Source organism: Cydia splendana, chromosome 16 (genome assembly GCF_910591565.1).
Source record: "Cydia splendana chromosome 16, ilCydSple1.2, whole genome shotgun sequence".
Taxonomy (NCBI): domain Eukaryota; kingdom Metazoa; phylum Arthropoda; class Insecta; order Lepidoptera; family Tortricidae; genus Cydia; species Cydia splendana.
This window is the reverse complement of record NC_085975.1, coordinates 4,182,659-4,203,629: the sequence shown is the minus strand read 5'-3', so window position 1 is coordinate 4,203,629 and position 20,971 is coordinate 4,182,659. Positions and strand designations below refer to the sequence as shown.

At 37.5% G+C, this 20,971-nt stretch overlaps 1 protein-coding gene across 1 annotated transcript in view; it reads left to right on the top strand.

The window, feature by feature from the left end:
- Nucleotides 1–20,971, top strand: part of LOC134798105 (putative phosphatidate phosphatase) — a 108,024-nt gene that overhangs the window by 53,706 nt on the left and 33,347 nt on the right. Inside the window, exon 3 of the mRNA XM_063770445.1 lies at nucleotides 16,732–16,929. Within this exon, the coding sequence (XP_063626515.1) occupies nucleotides 16,732–16,929 (198 nt within the window). The remainder of the gene's footprint in view (nucleotides 1–16,731; nucleotides 16,930–20,971) is intronic.

Below are 20,971 nucleotides of genomic sequence, written 5' to 3'. Positions count from 1 at the left end.
CGTGTCGTGCAAGTTTAGCGTAACAACATACAAGTTTTTCCGTACCAATTCCTGACGTAACCTATTTCGTATCGCATTCTAGCTACCTTTACAGTACTTATAGTTAAAACACACACCTACCTGGCATGGTCGCAAAATGAGGATATTTTCTAAATAAACACCTGTTGTAATATCGATTACATTTGTAATCTGATAACTTAAATCACGGCTCCCGATGATATATATTAACATAATTAAAGGCCATTTTTATCCATTAAAATTTATAAGCGGCACGATCGTGATCCCAAATTGTTTTTAAAGTAGTATTCGAATCGATTCGATTCGATAGATCGGCTTCGAGATGTGGCCTCTCATAACTAGTGATGTGTGTTATTTCGAGGAAAGAGAATATTCCTGTTTTCTGGATATATTTCCAAAAAGGGAATATATAATAATGATGACAACATTTAGTCATAGCCTTATTTTATATATCACATTTTGCTTTAGTTTAAAGTCATTTCGATGACTTTCGACGTTGTTTTTTAGATTTCGATTAGTGTACTCAATGCTTTAAAAAATACCTGACGATTTCAGAAAAACCTATAAATAGGTACCTTATTAATTAGTTAGACAATCACGAGCTTGCTAATACATATAACATAATTCCGAAAATGTACGTTTAGAATCGCAGTGAATTCTTCACGAAATCCATTTTGACGTATCCAGGAGAATCTTCGTCGAGTTAAGAATATTCATATTCCCACCTCAGGAATCGTCCCGGGAACAGCTCATCCCTACTCCCGACCACGTGCAGTGTGTTCCCACGACGTACTTGCTCTTATCGATCCAATATAAAGTGCATTATTTATTGCAATGCAATCGAGACGTCATGGTCAGAATTACGATTGGCTTCTGGACGTCCGTAAACAGACTGGTACAGGCGCGCTCCAATATATGTGTAAGTTTACCTTATGACAGCAGAGTGAAACGTAATGTTTCCATGTCGAGGTTTTGGTACTTTTTCTTTTTCTATATTTTGGTATTTTATTGAAATTAACATTGGAACCCACAGGTTCAAAGTTGAACGTCAAAAGTCTCTATCACCACGATAATGGTCCATAATAAACTTGCAACATTTTTATAGCGGTTTATTATCATTTACGTCTTCGTAAATATTGTAAAAAGTAATGATAACTTGAATTGTTTATAAACACGCAAGACAATTCAGATAGGTAGCGATGCCAAGATAAGTAGCGTTTTGTCCTTGCGTCGTAGTCTCGTAGTAATAGCTAATCGTGGGATAATGAATGGGAATGAACTGGGTTGTTAGCGTTGGCAGCTAAAAAAGGTACTTATTACGTTATTACAAAATATGCCACAGACCGTGCGAAGTGAAGGAGGAAAAGACTAGCATAGACCCCACACTAGCGTCTCCTGAGCGTCGGCGTCTAGTCAACTCTATGGCGTCTGCTCGATGCAACTTTGGCGCAACTGCGCAGCATTACCATTTTCCATACCGCTTTTCCATAACTATACGCTGTCTCTCTAAAAGCGAACCCTCAGCCTCGAGTCGGAAGCAGCACCTGAAAATGCTACAAGGATGCGAGATTGCGACACGCTACGATGTGGCCACGAAATCAAATTGGTTGACAGTACCATTATTTGGTTCCATGCCATTTCAAAATTTGAATTACGTCGTTGTACTGAAGTGTACAGCGACTGTCGAGGCCAACAGTACATACTCGTCTAACAAGATAAAACATGAATAGGTAATTCTTGTCTATCATAGTAATTACCTGGCCTCAGTGATTACTTTACTTAATTAAAGTCTTAGTTGCTAGATAAATGCAAATATAGACCTTTCACCTTCGTAAATTGGTTATAATTCATTAGACAGTATGCAATCTATTATCATGTCTTTATCTTGCCTCATACATTTTTTGTCATTTTTCACGGGGCAAGATTATTTATCAAAACCATTGTTTCCTTGTTTAAAAATATGACTGTAAACGAGAATGACATTGTACTTATTTCAGAAAGGTTACCAATGAAACCGGCTTTCAGTTTTTTACCATGCTGAGCTGAGATGGGCTAAGACTTGGCTAAAGAAAAAATTTAGTTTTTATACTGATTATTTACACGCTTTAAATAAGAGCAAATTTCATGAAAAAATTAAAGAGGAAAATGATGGGAACTACGCTTGTATGGAGAAGCGGTTATCCACTATCGTTTTAAACTCATTAAATCTGTTCTAATTCTGTCCACGTCGCTACCTGTACCTCTACACGTTCAAAACGGGATCCGAACCAGAGTTCCTTTTCATCTGATCTACTACCGATAAACCGGTATCCATTTCACTTTTTATACATTTATCCAGCTTGTTAACTCGATCATCGATTATACGGAGCCTTTATTGAATTCTTTGATCGATACTTGTAACTTGATCTATATATTTTTTTACTGTTCAGTAGTTTTCTTTACTCTTTACTTGAAGTGCTTGTTCTGATTAGAACTGAGTTTTACAGGGAGAAGGTTCTAGATTCGGTTTTATTAACATCCTTATAGTTTTTGGTTACCTCCCATAAGATTTATAAAAAGTGATTAAACTGCAAAAATATCCGATTAGCTAACGGATATTATGTTCCCCTACCATAAAAAATCAATTTATTTATAATAAATAAAAGTACAGCGTTATTGTAATATATTCTGCGGAGTATCGCGTATACTTACTTCCATATTACAGCAGAAATTATTCTCAACACCGTTGGATTATCCAAAGAAATTTCAAAACGTTAATTTCTACCAGCTTATATCCTTACATATTTGATTCTATAAGTATAGTAGCATTCTGTCTTTCATCATCATCATTCGCTTGTCCATTTCCTATCACTTAGGATCGGCGCAGCATGTCTTTTTCCTCCATACCTCTCTGTCGTTCGTCATTTCATCATTCACCTGCTTTCATGTCATCTCTCACACAGTACATCAACTTCTTTCGTTTTCCTTTTCTTTTACATCCCTTCACATTGATTACCCTTTCGCGTCACATAACTATCCCTCCGCATCACTTGGCCGTATCACGCTGGGCGATTTGAGCCGATTGAGTTTTCTGTCTTTCAATTGGCCTATACGAGTAATGTACAAATTACTTAATAGCCTATAATTAATTAGAAACTCAGGTTTCGGAACAGTGCCGCCATTAGAGGAACCACGGCCACGCTTTCATGTCACCACGGCCGTTTGTTGCTTTCATCGAGGTGATTCCATTAATTGCTTTACATGCTTGCTTTCTTAATTGGTTGCTTGCTCATTTTCTAAACATAAAGGTGCATTTGGTTGAATTCCAAAGTTGGATAGTTTTGGAAATTACGGTTACTAAACTAGATGCACTTTCAACTGTAGCAACAATAAGCAAGATGCCTACAACAGATAGATGTATACAGGAGCAAATACCTAGGGACTCCGTGCACACTTAAAGAGGCGGTATTTAGGCGGTAAGCAACCTGAAAACTTTGCTAGGCTTCATGGAGGAGCTGGGGTGGTTAGAGTAGCGCTACCTCGTTTCACGCAAAATAGGCACAATGGTTGTCGATTTGCGGAAAATGCCCACAAGCACTAACTAACTAAGCAAGATGCCTTATGATAAATCGTTGCATTATTTAAGTGTTGCCAAAAGTGTGAAGTGCTTCTGGTTTGGTGGAGAATTAGCTATTTTCAAAATTATCCCGCTTTCGAAATTACTTCAATAAACTATAAATAGGCTGATATTAAGATTAATATTTGTTTTTAACGATTTGTTAATTTACCTTTGCTTGATTAAATTGAGTTGTAATTAATGTGCTTTCATAAATTACCGTTTATCGCTTTTATTGTCGTGATAAGAGCATATTTCATGTTCTGGCGGTATGTTTACTTTAATCTATTCTGAATTATTTACTTTTAGTTTGCCTACGAAGATTTCTACCGTATATAATTCAGCTTATGACCCCGCCGTAATGCAATTATATTTATGTAATATTTCTTTCTTTAAATTGTTAATGAGTTATATTATGTTACTGCTGTAATTATGCAACGTCTGAATCCGAACAGAACCGAAATACCACTGTAGGCGTCATCGAATTTTACCTTTAGGTATACAGTCGCGAATTCCACTTACAATCAAAGGTATAATATGTATTATATTATATTCGCCGCTTTTTTGCCCTTTTCACTGTCCTAATTCGCGTACCCTTGACCTTACTATTTTACGGAATAGTACCAATTTGTAGAAACGCGTACACTCATATCGGAAACAGCCGTGTCATTGCCGCATTGTGCTATTTATACACGCATGCGGGCGTTCCAATGTTTTACTTTATTTATAGTCTACTTTAAATTTATCTTTGTGTTTCGCTATTATTTTTAGGTTGCTTTGAACTTGAACAATATTAATTTGCATTATTAGTATATACGCATTTTAAAATGTAAATCGTTGCATTTGCTATTTGTTGTTATTAACATGCGTGTAGTACCTACTTAGCATAGGAGGTCACTGTTAAATACATTACCTATTGGTTTTTTCAGTAGCGCTAGATATACTGGTATTAGGTATGATTACTTAATTACTTCTTCTTCAACCTAGCGCTTTCCCGGCCTAGCGCCAGAGTCCGCTTTCCTGCTCAGTCTTCTCCACTTTGCCCGGTTTTCGGCATCCTCAGGTGTGAGATTGTTCTCTTGCATGTCCGCTGTCACGACGTCCAGCCAGCGCTTCTTGGGCCTACCGCGCCGCATGATTTAGGGCCTTGGACAGTGAGATTGAGGCATCTATTTCCGACGTAGTCTACCGGTCTGCGGCGTATATGGCCATACTATCGGAGGCGACTTAATTACAATTTAGAAGAAAATCCCTGCTTACGCGCTAAGGATAAATAAATCATAAATTATCCGTTTACGGTAGTCGAACTTCAAAAACCATTCTAAAATTAAAATACTCCACGCTTTACTACTTTTGTAAGCCATTCGTTCACCCCATGTCACTTTGTTTTACTACCGCATCATTAATGGCGTCTCTGTATACTTAATATCTTTTACTGCGCCGTCTGCTGACTAGATTACTTGTCACTAGATCGCTCATTGGACGCAGCCAAACTCAACCTGCGGCCCGCCGGGCTTTTTAGGTGACCTGCCAGGTAAATCTGGTAATACATAAACATGCCACCCGAACGTCGCCTTTAAGCCAATTCATCTTGCGGCCCGGAGGCTACAAGTCCCATATAAAAAAAATGGTTGAGTATGGATTGGGCGCGATTATACAAATTGACGCCGGGCTTGGTCGCCATTGCATTGCGATGTAACCGCGAAGTCTATTCCGAACAGAGCTCAAATAATTACCAAAATATGTAGTAAGTTATGGGTCAAATTGCTATAATTCTATCAATGAATTCATAATAATTAATATATATTTGTTTATTTGTACTTTAATGGGCGAGTCAGTTCATATGTTTTACCTATTGCGTTTGTGCCCGCCTGCGAAATATAACTTATCAAAACTATCTCCAAGAACCTTTTACTTGGGATGTTATATTTAAATAAGTAGGTACCTGACGTCAATTTGTATGAGCATAGGTAGAGTTGTGATTGTGAACGCGTGTCGCCTTCTACATAGGTCGGTATATACTCCATCTTGTAGATGCTAATCTACGGCCGCCTGTCTCATATCTCTCTCCCAGAAATAGCTTTTCTGTACGTCTGTACTAAGCTATGGTTATAATACAACCACCTAATCCTTTCTTGCCATAAGAGAGTCAAGGATACAAGGTGACATTATGCCTATTTATGGTGTGAATCATTCTTTACTAACTATGTAGTTAAATCCGTATCCTGTCTTGTTCCTACCATATAAGTATTTAAACGATAATGCTTATAAATGATGTAAATACTTAGTGCTTCAAGTAATTTCAAGGTAAAATAATAGCCTGATTTGACATTGAATACCTGTCTAGAAAAGGGAGTAAATGGACCTAGTTATTCACTAGCTGGGTCAGAGTTATTTCCGTGTAACGATACGTATAGTTTTTTATGTATTTCTTGAATTACTTGTACAGTATAGTACACTACAAACGTTCATAACAAGCCACAGACAATAAGGTCGTATAAATAACACATATTTTTAGAACGCTGGCCTGTAAAGATATTTATTAACTGGAACGTACAGTCGTCATGATTGTCATGTCATGAGATATATCGGAGCGCCGGAGCACAAAAACGGCTTGTTAATAGAGGATTTGTAGAGATATTTGTGAACACTTTGGCTGCTTCGATATATCTGATGGCGTCTGTACATATTGTGACAGAGTTTCGAAAATACGAGTACCTAACTGGTTTTTATCAGACACACTCACGGGAGTTTTATACTTACAATTGAAGGGATGTTTACAAAAACAACATAACTGACTACACTGGTTGACACCTGAAACGATTAACAATGTTCTTAAAAGAGTGGCAACCGCTCTAAGCAGTTATGTTGTTTTTGTAAACATCGCTTCAATTAGTCTCAACGCGATTCTTTGCATACATTTTTTTGACGTTTTTCGTTTTAAATAGCGCAATTGACGAAAATAAACTAGTTACTTATAAAGCTAGTATAATTAAGTCTTGGAAAGGAACTGTTTTTACACAAAAAAACACACGCAGTTCTAGAAGCAACGATCGCAGAAATTTGCAGCCGCATCTTAGACTATCTCGTTCGTTTACTAAAACAATTAGCCTACTTTACTTTAGCCATATCATTCGCTACCTGCAACTCATTAATTATAATCAACATTGCAGTTTGCATTCTCCTCACATCGCATGATTATGACACATTTGATCGCACAAAATCAGGGACAAACGAGTTAAGGTTACAGTCCATTTCCAACGACAGCTGCACTACTGTTGCGACGTTACTGTCATGCATTGTCTTTTCATTCATTTTATTATGGAAATTGACAGTAACATCGACGTGTCGGAACAGTAGTGCAGCTGCGGTCAGAAATGGAATGTTACCTTTAAGGTTACATTCCGATTGCGACAGCATTAGATTTGATGCAGCGATGCAGCAGCTGGAAATGAGAGTTTTTACAATAAATTTCCTTGATAAATATAAAGACGGACTGAACGTTCTCATGGCCACAGCAATGCGACAACGACAGCAACACAGGAACGCAAACAACGCTGCAGCCGTAACGTTGCAATAGTAACGCTGTTGTAGTCGCCATCAGAATGAAACCTTAATACATATAGTATTGTGTTGCAGTCACGATCCGATTGTAACCTTAATACATCGTAGTATCCGTGTTGGAAAGAAAGCGTCTTATCGGACCACGGTTGGTGCATCGCAAGGTATTTATAGTAAAAACATGGGTCGCATTGCCAGTGTCGTGATCATAGACATATATAAGAAAGGGCGCCTTGAGGGGGTGGCTTCCTTGTCTTTTGCATTTGAGTATGTCTGTAGCTTTTGGGACTAGGACGAAAATTTACTCATAGGATTGGGGATGCGGTTCATAGTATACTATTAGAGGTCTGGGGACTCGTTCGCAATGCAACATGACGGTGTAATGTAGGTACAATATCAAATCGGTGTACTGTGGTTGGTTTTTTAAGTCAGGTCAGCGGATTTCTCTGGAAATCAGTCCAAGCGAATTTTTGACGTGGTAAATGGAGCATATTTGAGAAGTGAGCAATACAAGAAAAAGTTACAGATCAGCCTCCACATTAATACAACGAAATATATTCGTGCTCATTATCTTTACCGGTATCCCACCAGGCCCGCTATTTGTAAACAGAATCACTGAACTAAAACCGATCGTCGAAGTTGAGAATTCCCTAAAAAAGTTGTAACAATACAAATTTTGTGTTATGGCACTGTTAAAGCGACTTCATCGATAATCGTATATAATATACCTACAGGGTGGCTAAAAATAACTGCATTCCCGTTGCCAGGGAGATTTTGGGATTATACTGAGCAACTTTTACTAGGGACCAACCCCGAAATCGCGAAAAAAACTTTTGGCTATTTCATACATTTTGGCTGGTCCATTTTCTATGGGAGGGTAAATTTTTTTTCGTGATTTCGGGGTTGATCCTGTAGTAAAAGTTGCTCAGTATAATCCCAAAATCTCCCTGGCAACGGGAATGCAGTTATTTTTTAGCCACCGTGTATATGTCTGTGGCCGTGAACGAGTTTATGCAACTCTCTTGTTATGATTTGCATAATAATTATCAATCAATACACGCAGTGTTTAATGGCCAGTCATTTGTCTTTTACAGAGATATCATCTATTATTACTTGGGAGTAATTGGTTTGAGTGATAAGGGCTCTTTACTAATGTTTGATTGTTTATGGGTGTTATCGCATAATACTTTCTCTGTTTTCTTTTTAGGTTATCTGTCTGAAAAGTTTAATGGCACTAAATCAAGATAATCCAATGCTAAGACTAAAAATGCGTTTGCTGTTCATTATACATTTGAGATTCTATGTCATAAAAAAGGCTACGTCATCAATTTTGAAGGTTATATCAGTAATAAAAAGTACCTATCTAAAATAATGAAAATTGTCGCTATTGTTGGCAATAAGTAATCTTAAGTCTTTTCTGGGATGGACTAGAGTTTCTACAGAAGACTGGTTTTAAAACATTTTCAACATAATGACATTAATGACAAGTCTAGAAATCTGAATCGAGTCCTAAATGTTTGGAGGTGACGGTGATCCCCCGAAAGAAGAGGTCTTTACTAACACCTAATTGTGAGTTGTACAAGTCTTTTCGTCAATTTTTTATTCTTATAAATTGTACTTTCATTGGCTCGTTCCATAAACCCAACCGGTCGTAGAGCAATATCGAAGAAAGTTTACTCAAGCAATAAACTTGATGATATACAAAAAATATGACAAGCCTGATGAAATTTCTCCAAGATCGGAATCAACGGTTAATATCTGCCTTTGACAAGATAACACCACAGCCGTCAAAGATTGAATGATATATGGCGTACACTGTTGGAAGAAGATGATATATTAATAAATTAAACAGTAGTTGGTTTGCAAGTTTATGGTTCCGCGTAAACCATTTAAAAATTCAGTGTTAACAATGTAAACTTTTTATAGTATCGATATCAAGGATGGAAGTCATCTGACGTGAAAGGTATTGGGAATAAAGTTGGAAGCAGTAGCGGATTTAGGGAGGGAGGCTAGGGGGCTCAAGTTCTTAAAAAAGGGTCTGAGTTTCTCCATGACAAATTGTAGGTTCACTGCCGAAACCCACCTTCATTCGTTTCAAGCCCTTCGCAAACCAAAATCCTAGATCTGCCACTGAAGTATTTTAGGTACAAGTTTAGTATTCTAGTTTTATGCTAAAAATGGCAATTTACTTATCCAGTTACTTATGCTCCTTCCTTATTTGTTACATATGCTCGTCATTATTTTAGACAAAATCACCGCCAATAACATTTGAACTGTCTACGGAACCATCAATTGACGGGTTTTACTTGCTCGCTTTTCCATCGATTGTTATTTATTAGAGCGATGTATCTGTCGTAGTCAGATCGTATAATCCGCCGTATTACATTACGGCTAGCCGTTATCAAAAACAGGGGCGTTTTGAAATGCGGCGGTTCGACGATTAGCCGGATTGTCATTGCGATACGTTCTTCAATAAGGCGGCCAACGTTTAGCCGCATCGTCCTACTATTTTAGATTGTAGAGTGACCAGTTCTTTAGGTCGCCTACGTAACCGGAGTTTGACAATGTTTGCAATTTAATTTATTTTTACCATGGTCCCACCGCACTACATGTGTTTATTTTCCAAAACATTTCCTTCGCAACTTAAATAGACGGAGCCCCGCAAGCGGGGCTCCTATTTCTGGGCGGTTTGCCCTTCGGGCATCTGAAGCTACCTAACGAACCTAACCTACTTACCTACCTACGCTTTTTTCCCCAAAGTGTAATGTTTTTACGGACGTCTCACTAAATCAATAGGTAGGTAGGTTAGGTTCGTTAGGTAGCTTCAGATGCCCGAAGGGCAAACCGCTCAGAAATAAGAGCCCCGCGAAGCGGGGCTCCGTCTAGTTAAGTTGCGAAAGAAATGTTTTTTGAAAAGAAACAGTCCGACGAACTCCAGATTTGATGGACACCCCAGCGTTTGTCAGGCAGCGCCACGGGTGTTAAAAATGGGAACTAAAAACTGTCAAAGCGGCGGCTAATGACTCGCTGTATTACATTACGGCTAGCCGTGTTGAAGAACGTATGGTGCCGAATACATTCCGGCGGATTCTCATTCAGCCGCATTCAATCCGGCTAATCGTTAAACCGCCGCATTTCAAAACGCCCCTGTTTTTGAAAACGGCTAGCCGTAATGTAATACGGCGGATTATACGATCCGACTGCGACATATCGATGCCTAGTTTTGTATCAATTGCGATCGCAATGGGTGCGGAACGGGCGCCATGACAGTCTGTGGACACGGGAATTATAATTTGAGCTGCTCGACATGATAGCCGTCGGTCTACTCAGGAATATGAAAACTGACGTTGTCATGTGCTCCATTTAACACGGTACGACATTAATGACAGTCAACATCAAGTTAGACGAATTAAAATCCCTGTCTTATAAAGATAACATAGTTTGCCATTGCCATTAAGGTTCCTTTCTCTACAATCCGTTTGGACTACACGACAATATGTATTATCTTGGAACTTCGTCAACTCAAATGACATTTATAATTTTAATAAGTTCAATTCATAGTGACCCCTATTTGTTGTTTTTATTCAATACGTATAACCGGTTTCCATGACTCCCTTGAAGGGAAATTCTGTGTGTTCCAAAATATGCAGTTATAACTCACGCATGGCAATATTTACAAACACAATGATTCATGACTGTGTACATATCGCTCAGTATATTTCACCGTTGCTAACCAAATCTTGTTTACTTCTACTATTAGCTTGGTATTAAGTCAACTCAATACATCAATTTCGACTGTTTTATGTAAACGGACACACTTATATTTTATTTTCGTCTTTGACTCCGTTTGCTTAGGTATTAGCATTTGCTTTCTCTTGGTTATCTATTTACAATTTGCACAAATCGATGCGAAGTCATTAAAGAAACTAATTTGAGTGGAGTTGTAGATACAAACAAGGCACTAAAAGCTTTTACTGCATGTATTATATACATTTACGATAAGTGTAAGCAAAATAAATTAACGATTTGAGTATTTGACTCGTATTATCGAAACGGATACTAAATATTTGCGGAGTTACAAATGCAAAGAAGGCACTTACCGCACACTTTTAATATAATAAATATTACTGTATACTCCTAATATATTCAGAAGGTGTTTATATGATAAATACAATGATGATACAAACCTACTGAATTTGCCACATGAATAGAATTGCTGTTATTAAAAACAGATCCTATTATACATTATGGAGTTTTACTTGGATCTTACCCAGGTAGTTACATATCTAGTTCATCAGATTTCATATTTTTCATTATTCCTTGTCCGCTTAGTTACAATACTAGAATTATTACTATGGTCACGTACTGGCTTCAGGTTTCTGTAATCATCATCAATATTTTACATTGAACATCGGTTGCTCTAATTCCCAATTCGGTGTCAATGAAAAACCTAATTCAGATTTGCGAATATCATTATGTGGTGCGCGTACGACCCGACCCTGGATCGTATCAACAAGGCCACAATCTACAATTCAACTACATACATAGTTCACGATACTTACAACCAGCATTAGTCTGAACTCTGTCTGCACACAGTTGATATGAATCTGCGGGTCAACTTATAGTACTGATACGAATAAGTGACAGAAAATTATTTCGCAAATAGGCTGTTGTGGTTGCGACAACAGTGTATATTATTCCTTTACAGAGTCGAAAACTAAAGCGCACCAGTCGAAGAGAGCTGATTATTTACGCATATTTGTTACCGATCTCGAGGTAATTTTACACAGATTCTTCAAAGGACTCGACTCAACCTCGTCCGCGCAAACAAAACACACGGCCTGCAGTTATCCTCGTTATGACATCGCTTATCTCTAGGGTCAAAGACACTATGGAGATACGGGATGTTGCTGTGCCACTTTCAGCGTTTGGTTTGGGCCATGTGACCTTATAGTATGTACTTATATGTACTATGTACAGTCGCAATCAATCAGATATATCGGAGCGGCCAAGGTGTTCATAATATCTGAACTGAACACGCGCCCTAACGCCTTGACAATAGAGGCGTGTTCAGATATTTGTGAGCGCCTTGGCCGTTCTGATATATCTGATGGCGACTGTACTTACACGCGTTCCCGAGATTTTTTCTTTGCATCGTATTTTGTTTTGAATGCAAACTACATAGCTTTTTTTTCCTAAAAGTTGTTTTTTGTCACGAAACTTAAGTATAACGTAAAAAATATCGAGAGAACAATCTATTAAACCGTCTGGTGGCGTATGACATTATAACGTCCTTGACATTGCAATATATGAGACTGATGAGTCACATAAGACTTTCCGAATAAGGCTTGCTAAGTATGCGTAGATCCGTAGGCTATACACATGTGTACCTACATTTCTTCCGACGTAATATGATGTATCATGTGAATCATGTCATTAATATAGCTAGTTTGTTAGTGCACGACACCTTGCACTTTGTGACTATGTGCTGAAACTTGGCACAGTTGATTCTTAGCTGGTCATGAGCAGATACAGACCGGGAGACCTCGAGAGCCACGTCTCATTTAGTGGGGGGGAGGGGGGGAAGTTCGACGCCGCCGCGCTTGACTTGGAGCAACATTTCTCTAAAACTGTACCTATTAGGGCATGTAATATATCATTTTCGAATAAATTAAGGATGAGGAATCTAGTTTTGGAACAAAAACAATGCACTTTCTAACAAAAAAAACCGGGCAAGTGCGAGTCGGACTCGCGCACGAAGGGTTCCGTACCATAATGCAAAAAAAAAAAAACGAAAAAAAAAGCAAAAAAAAACGGTCACCCATCCAAGTACTGACCACTCCCGACGTTGCTTAACTTTGGTCAAAAATCACGTTTGTTGTATGGGAGCCCCATTTAAATCTTTATTTTATTCTGTTTTTAGTATTTGTTGTTATAGCGGCAACAGAAATACATCATCTGTGAAAATTTCAACTGTCTAGCTATCACGGTTCGTGAGATACAGCCTGGTGACAGACGGACGGACGGACGGACGGACGGACGGACGGACGGACGGACGGACAGCGAAGTCTTAGTAATAGGGTCCCGTTTTACCCTTTGGGTACGGAACCCTAAAAAGCATAAAGTAGAAAAGACTAAAAAACGTATTTTTGATTTTTTCATAATTACCGATTTTTTTTTAAAGTGTAGCAGGGATCTGAAAACAAAAAATACAATCGTAAAGTTACACTTATTACGTTTAAGAAAATATATAGTTTATTATACAAAACTGTTGATAAATGGGAGATAAAAAATAATATTAAGCGTGGGTCAGAGTGATCTCAATACAAAATATTATGAATGTGGGAAAGTTACCTATAATTTGTTCTACAATCGTTTATTTTTCTTGTTTTTCGTAAATAACTCGTAAACGGTAGCCCACAGCAAAAAAATATCTGTTACGTAAATAATCTGTTTCAGATTTCTTATAAAATAAGTGCTACTTTTTATCGCTACCATCAATATAAAAAAAAATATTGAAGGGAGAAAATAAATACTTAGGTCCCCTTTTTTAGTCATTCGTAAATAACTCGTAAACGATCGCCAATAGCAAAAAAATTTTTAGTACATGAATAATTAGCATAAAATTTCCTACAAAAAAGGTTATTCAAACTTTTTCGCTAGGATCAATATTTAAAAAGGGGACCTTAGAATTTATTTTCTCTCTTTAATATCGTTTTTAATATTGATTCTAGCGAAAAAGTTTGAATTACCTTTTTTGTAGGAAATTTTATGTAAATTATTCCTGTACTAAAAATTTTTTTGCTATTGGCCATCGTTTACGAGTTATTTACGAATGACTAAAAAAGGGGACCTAAGTATTTATTTTCTCCCTTCAATATCTGTTTTAATATTGATGGTAGCGAAAAAAAGTAGCACTTATTTTATAAGAAATCTGAAACAGATTATTTACGTAAAAGATATGTTTTTGCTGTGGGCTATCCGTTTACGAGTTATTTACGAAAAACAAGAAAAATAAACGATTGTAGAACAAATTATAGGTAACTTTCCCACATTCATAATATTTTGTATTGAGATCACTCTGACCCACGCTTAATATTATTTTTTATGTCCCATTTATCAACAGTTTTGTATAATAAACTATATATTTTCTTAAACGTAATAAGTGTAGCTTTACGATTGTATTTTTTGTTTCCAGATTCCTGCTACACTTTAAAAAAAAATGGGTAATTATGAAAAAATCAAAAATACGTTTTTTAGTCTTTTCTACTTTATGCTTTTTTTTTGTTAAAAAGTGCATTGTTTTTGTTCCAAAACTAGATTCCTCATCCTTAATTTATCCGAAAATGATATATTACATGCTATGTGATTCACTTTTGTATGGAGAAAAAAAAGTTGTTATATTTTTCCTGACTTTGCTCACCAATGGAGTCTCCCCACACTAAAAACTATCTATTTCAATTTTCGAAAGAATCGAATAACGTTTAGAGGTTGCACAAGTTGAAAAGGTAGAGTAAGAACCCCATACATTGCATGAAAATGAACTATGTTCTAAAATGACAAAATATAATGAACTGATACTAAAATCGAATGAGAAAACTGAATTTTGCGTCTAAAACACGATAAAAGCACTTTTCCTTTGGAAACAGGTGGAAAAACTGAAAAATCTTAATTAGAACATTTATCGAGTAACCAAAATCCAAGTTTACTACTAATTTTAAAATTTATTTATATGTAGAAGGTTCAGTATCGCACTACTCTCCGCTTTGATGGTAGCCGCTTAAACCATTTTCTACCCTCCGATGTAGAGTCGTTGGTTATTTGAAAAATCTTTGTTGATGTTGTGCAACCTCTAAATGTTGACCGATTTTAATTTTTTTTAACGTATAATATTATTTTATCAGTTAGAAAAAGAATTCGAGCAAAGTCAGATGAAAATCGAAAATTCGGAAAAATGAAACACCCTAAATAGGTATAGTTTTAGAGAAATATTGCTCCAAGTGAAGCGCGGCAGCGTCGAACTTTTCCCCTCCCCCCCCACTAAATGAGAGGTGGCTCTCGACGGCTCCCGGTCTGTATCTGCTCAAGACCAGCTGACAATCAACTGTGCCAAGTTTCAGCGCATAGTCTCAAAGTGCAAGGTCCCCATACAACGGTGTGCAGTAACAAACCAGCTAATATGATAAATTGGTAATACTAGACATAATTTGATAATCACTAATTCACATGGAGATTATTTTGTACGTCAAACCATGATAATCGTCATTGCTGCCAGTCATTGTTCAAACAACGCAATCAATATCAGCACCTTAGGTGAGAAAGTATTTCCGAATTATACGAATTATGACACACTGCTCTTAGGCAGTTAGTGTTGCAGTATTTTACAGAGACTGAACAGTAGGTTATTTCTAGCTTAAACGTCTCAGCTGTTGTGGGTTACGATTTGATCGCCGTCCTATTGTGCAATGGAAACAGTTCCTCATAAAGTCGTAAAACAACACAATTGGCTTTTACGACGCGAATTAAACGGGTATTAAGTAAGCTGAAGTAGTAACAGCTGGGGACAAAAGATAAAACAATTTTAAGTAGCTCTAACAATGAAAATCATCATTAAAATGAAATGATTAAAGCTCCATATTAATAAACCTAAAGCCAGGAGAATGCGGAAAAGAGACACCGACTACGCTAAAATATAAATGAATACTGAAATTACTGAAGATAATAATGAGAAATACTCAATTAAAATAGAAGAAGACAAATAAGAAGTATAGTAAACAATTAAGAGCCAACGGGAGTGGTCATTTCTCCATACAAACGTACTCCACGTTTTCCTCCGTGGTTTTTGAAGCTAGAGCAATGATTTTTTCAACACAGATTAATATTGTCAATATCTGTGTCGGACCGTTTTGCTTTTTTTGATATTTTTGTTTTTTAAGGCGCTAGAGCCCTTCAAAAATGGCCAAAATGGCCTAATTGACTATGCCGCAATGAGAGGCGTGGCATTCAAAACTGATATCAATTAGCCAAAAAAGCAAAACGGTCCGACACAGATAATTTCATAATCATTTAGATTTCCAAATTTGGTTACGATTGGTTAAGTTTTGGAGGAGGAAACAGAGGAGTACGAAACCTCGATTTTTGAGATTTTTACGCAGGATTTTTCGCCTTGTCCTTATCGCACTACTTTTAGGTGCCGCTTCCGTTAGCGAGACGGGTATATTTACCTAAAATATTTAAAACTCAGCTCCTGTTTCGTCTTAAAGAGTACATAAACGTTACAGATAATGGAGCGACACGGTACATTGGAACTGTTTTAAATCACACTTAGATGAGAAGCATACGCTGCCGAGAGATCGTTATAGATTAAAGTATGTGATCTTTATGCAAAAACAATGTTATTGCTCGCATGTTTAACACATGTTAGTGTGTACAAGACCGAGTGTCGCGTGCTCATTTAACTATGATAAAAAAATCAAACCAAGTGTGTAGAACATTTGTTTAGTAGTCTATTAAATATGTGACACCCACATAACTGAATTCGTTTTTTTTGTCCTCAGATGTGCCTTACGGAATGGATACACCTCCGAGACCACAAGAGTGGCCGCCCGCGGGAACTTATGGGAAGGGAGATCCCCACATGGGTGTGGGAGGCCTACAGAGTCGTCGGCGTGTTCCTGTTCGGCTGCGCCTGCCAGCAGCTCACCACCGACATCGCCAAATATACCATCGGGAGGCTGCGGCCGCACTTCTTCGATGTAAGTACATGTTGCTGTAAAGAATCATAGGACCATTACCATTATCAATAGGACCAAAAGGATCCGTATAACACAAATGTGCAAATGTGAGTTACATTGCAGGCATCCATAAATTTACCGGCTGTATTTTTTATGACAGTTATAGTTTTTGTAGTTCACTTTTGTCTACATCTTGAAGCTTTCAATGTTCTTTAGTAAAATGATGTTTAGCTCGCAAAACTCAGCTTTGAATATAATCTATTCTAGATTCGTCGTAACTCGTAACCCACAAAACTCTCGATTAATTGAATGACTACGAATGCACTATATCAGTTTATCAAGAGACATAGGTCCAGGAAGGATACACGCAATACAATCCATAGAAAAAAAATCCCTGGTTAATACGAGTAAGTATCGCAGCATGTAAAAAATTAAAGTGATAATTTTGTTGCGAGGTTTATTATTCTCACAGCGGGAAAGATTTTAATTGAATTGAATTTGAGACACTATTCAAATAGTATTATTATACTATTTAATGGCCATGTCAAGTTAATAATTAATTATGTAGTTGGAACAGTAAAATGAACTATAAAAACCACTTTTATGTAATCTACATATTCATTAGACGATAAAAGAGCTATTTAGTAAAAATACATGACATTCTTCAGTAACTATTATAGTTAGAACAATATTTACTCATAGATAGCGTCAATACAAGTAACTGAAGGCATCGTAAAAAGTAAATTAGATAACATCAACAGTTATGACAAGAACAATATAATAAATTATCATAAAACAAACGAGGCAAAATCTACAATACTAATTATGCAATATGAAGAGTGAATGACGTGAAAACATTTGCATTGGCGAAACATGGCGTCTCTGATAATGATAACATTGAACGTAGAAAGACATACGTGAACATTTCCACGTACACCTTCTGATGGAAAATTATTTCATGCTATCTCTTTATGACCATCAATAATGAAGCGTTAAAGTGTTCTGTTAAAATTAAATTGTGTATTATGCAGAAACGTCTGCGTCGTGTTTTTAAGCATTGAATAGTTATGTTGCCACTCACCCATAACACTAAACTTTGTTTCTTTGAAAGGCGGGAGGTATAGCGAAACGTGTGCTATTTAGGCTTGACTAGCGAAACGAGTAACAAAAACATGTGGGTTTTACGGTTTTTTCTGTTTATTGTGAACAAATATTGGTCGAAAAGTGTACAATTGCCTTTCGCGTGAAATTGTTACTGCAAAAAGTGCGTCAATGTTCAAAACTAAACTTAAACACTGGCTCCTCGAGCAGACGTTCTATGACCACAAAGAGCTATTTATAAGTAAACCTATGTCATAGAATAAGAATAATATTATGTAATACCTTCCTACATATTGTAGTACCTATTTGACATGTAATTTTATATTATTAATAAATGATGATTATGATTATTGGCTAGGCTACTGAACCCCTTTGCGCAATCTGCGCATACGCGTTTGTATTGTCTAATAGGTATGTTTATTTCTTTACATAACTAGCATATTAGCTCAAATGATCTGGTTTTTAGGGTTCCGTAGCCAAATGGCAAAAAACGGAACCCTTATGGATTCGTCATGTCTGTCTGTCTGTCCGTCCGTCCGTATGTAACAGCTAGTCACTTTTTTCCGAAACTATAAGAACTATACTGTTGAAACTTGGTAAGTAGATGTATTCTGTGAACCGCATTAAGATTTTCACACAAAAATAAAAATAAAAAATTTTGGGGGTTCCCCATACTTAGAACTGAGTCTCAATTTTTTTTTTCATCAAAACCATACGTATGGTGTATCTATGAATAGGTCTTCAAAAATGATATTGAGGTTTCTAATATATTTTTTTTCTAAACTGAATAATTTGCGCGAGAGACACTTCCAAAGTGGTAAAATGTGTGTCCCCCCCCCCCCCCCCCCTGTAAAATAAGACAATGATAAAACTAAAAAAAATATATGATGTACATTACCATGCAAACTTCCACCGAAAATTGGTTTGAACGAGATCTAGTAAGTAGTTTTTTTTTAATACGTCATAAATCGTAAACAGCAATTTTATTATGTTACTTATTAAAACCAAAATATTACTTTGCTAATCCGCGAAAAGATAACGTGCTAGTCAATCAGTGCTAACCCGTTATACTTACTTGCGTATTTTTACATGCAATTAATATTACCACCCTCCCACCGCAAAAATAAATACGCAAATAAATATAACAAACCACCACCAAAAGAATAAACCTCGACACGTGTTTCGCCTCTCTACGAGGCATCCTCAGGAGTTGTTGACGGTCTGACGCCCGGCAACGGAATGACCTGTCTAGAATGGTCGGCCATATTTATACCTTGACCACTCCCCCTACCGTGCAAGTGTGAGTGAGATGGAAAAATTCGTAATAACGGCGATGACGCAACATTCAATTGTTCGTTAAGAATCATGCCCCTATTGTTGTACCTAATTATTTCCAGTTCTACAACAATAGGGGCATGATTCTTAAGAGCGCTATTACATTTCGGCGTTGAGCGAGTTTAGGTATTTTACGCGCTGCGGCAGGCCGTGCGAGCTCAGTATGCTGATCCCTTCTACCACACTCGCACTACAATGATGGATTAAACATTCTTGATCCTTCGCGAAGCATATTGAAATCAACCATAACAACACTAACTGTACTTAACTTTTAAAGTTCTAAAACTGTTATTTGGTAAGTACGAAAATACTAAATGCAGTGCAAATGTACATAGGGGCTGTTCATAAATTACGTCATCTATTTTTGACGATTTTTGACCCCCCCACCCCTCAAATCATCCAAAAATCAAGCTTCGGATGAATCCGTTTCCTCCTACGTCATGTTACCATCATCCGATGTCCAGACCCCCCCCCCACTCCTCCCATTTGAAACGACGTAATTTATGAATAGCCCCATACTCGTACTTATGAAGGTATATTACTCGAAAGAAATTATAGGTACCTACTCGCTTATTTACATGTTTCGTCATTGCATTTGGTACCTATAGGTTGTAAAGTTTGTATCAACGAGGGTTTAAAAACGAACTGGTACTGAGGATCTGATGATGATTAAGGTGGTCACGGATACCAATCAACCATGTAGTAACATGATTAGGCTCGTTTGATTCGTCTCAACAAGATATTTGACACTGAAGATACACAGGGTCTGATGATGGAGCTGGAAGGTGGCCACGGGTACCAGTCTATCATGTAACTAAACAACTTCGTGTTTGGGCTCGTTTGATTCGTCTCAACAAGATCTTTGGCACAAGATAATACTCAGGGTCTGATGATGGAGCCGGAAGGTGGTCACCGGTACCAATCAACCATGCAACTAAACCACTTCGTGTTTAGGCTCGTTTGATTCGTCTCAACAAGATCTTTGACACAAGATAGTACTCAGGGTTTGATGATGGAGCCGGCAGGTGGTCACCGGTACCAATCAACCATGCCACTAAACCACTTCGTGTTTAGGCTCGTTTTATTCGTTTCTATAAGATCTTTGACACAAGATAGTACTCAGGGTCTGATGTTGGAGCCGGAAGGTGGTCACCGGTACCAATCAACCATGCAACTAAACCACTTCGTGTTTAGGCACGTTTTATTCATCTCAACAAGATCTTTGACACAAGGTAGTACTCAGGGTCTGATGATGGAGCGCGAAGGTGGCGACGGGTACCTGTCTATCATCATCAGCTCCATCATCAGACCCTGAGTAGTATCTTGTGTCAAACATCTTATTGCGACGAATCAAACGAGCCCAAACACGAAGTGGTTCAGTTACATGGTAGACTGGTACCCGTGGCCACAGTCCAGCTCCATCATCAGACCCTGAGTACTAACTTGTGTCAAAGATCTTGTTGCGACGAATCGAACGAAGCCAAACACGAAGTGGTGTAGTTGCATGGTTGATTGGTACCGGTGACCACCTTCCGGATCCATCATCATACCCTCAGTACTACCTTGTGTCAAAGATCTTGTTGCGACAAATCAAACGAGCCCAAACACGAAGTGGTTCAGTTACATG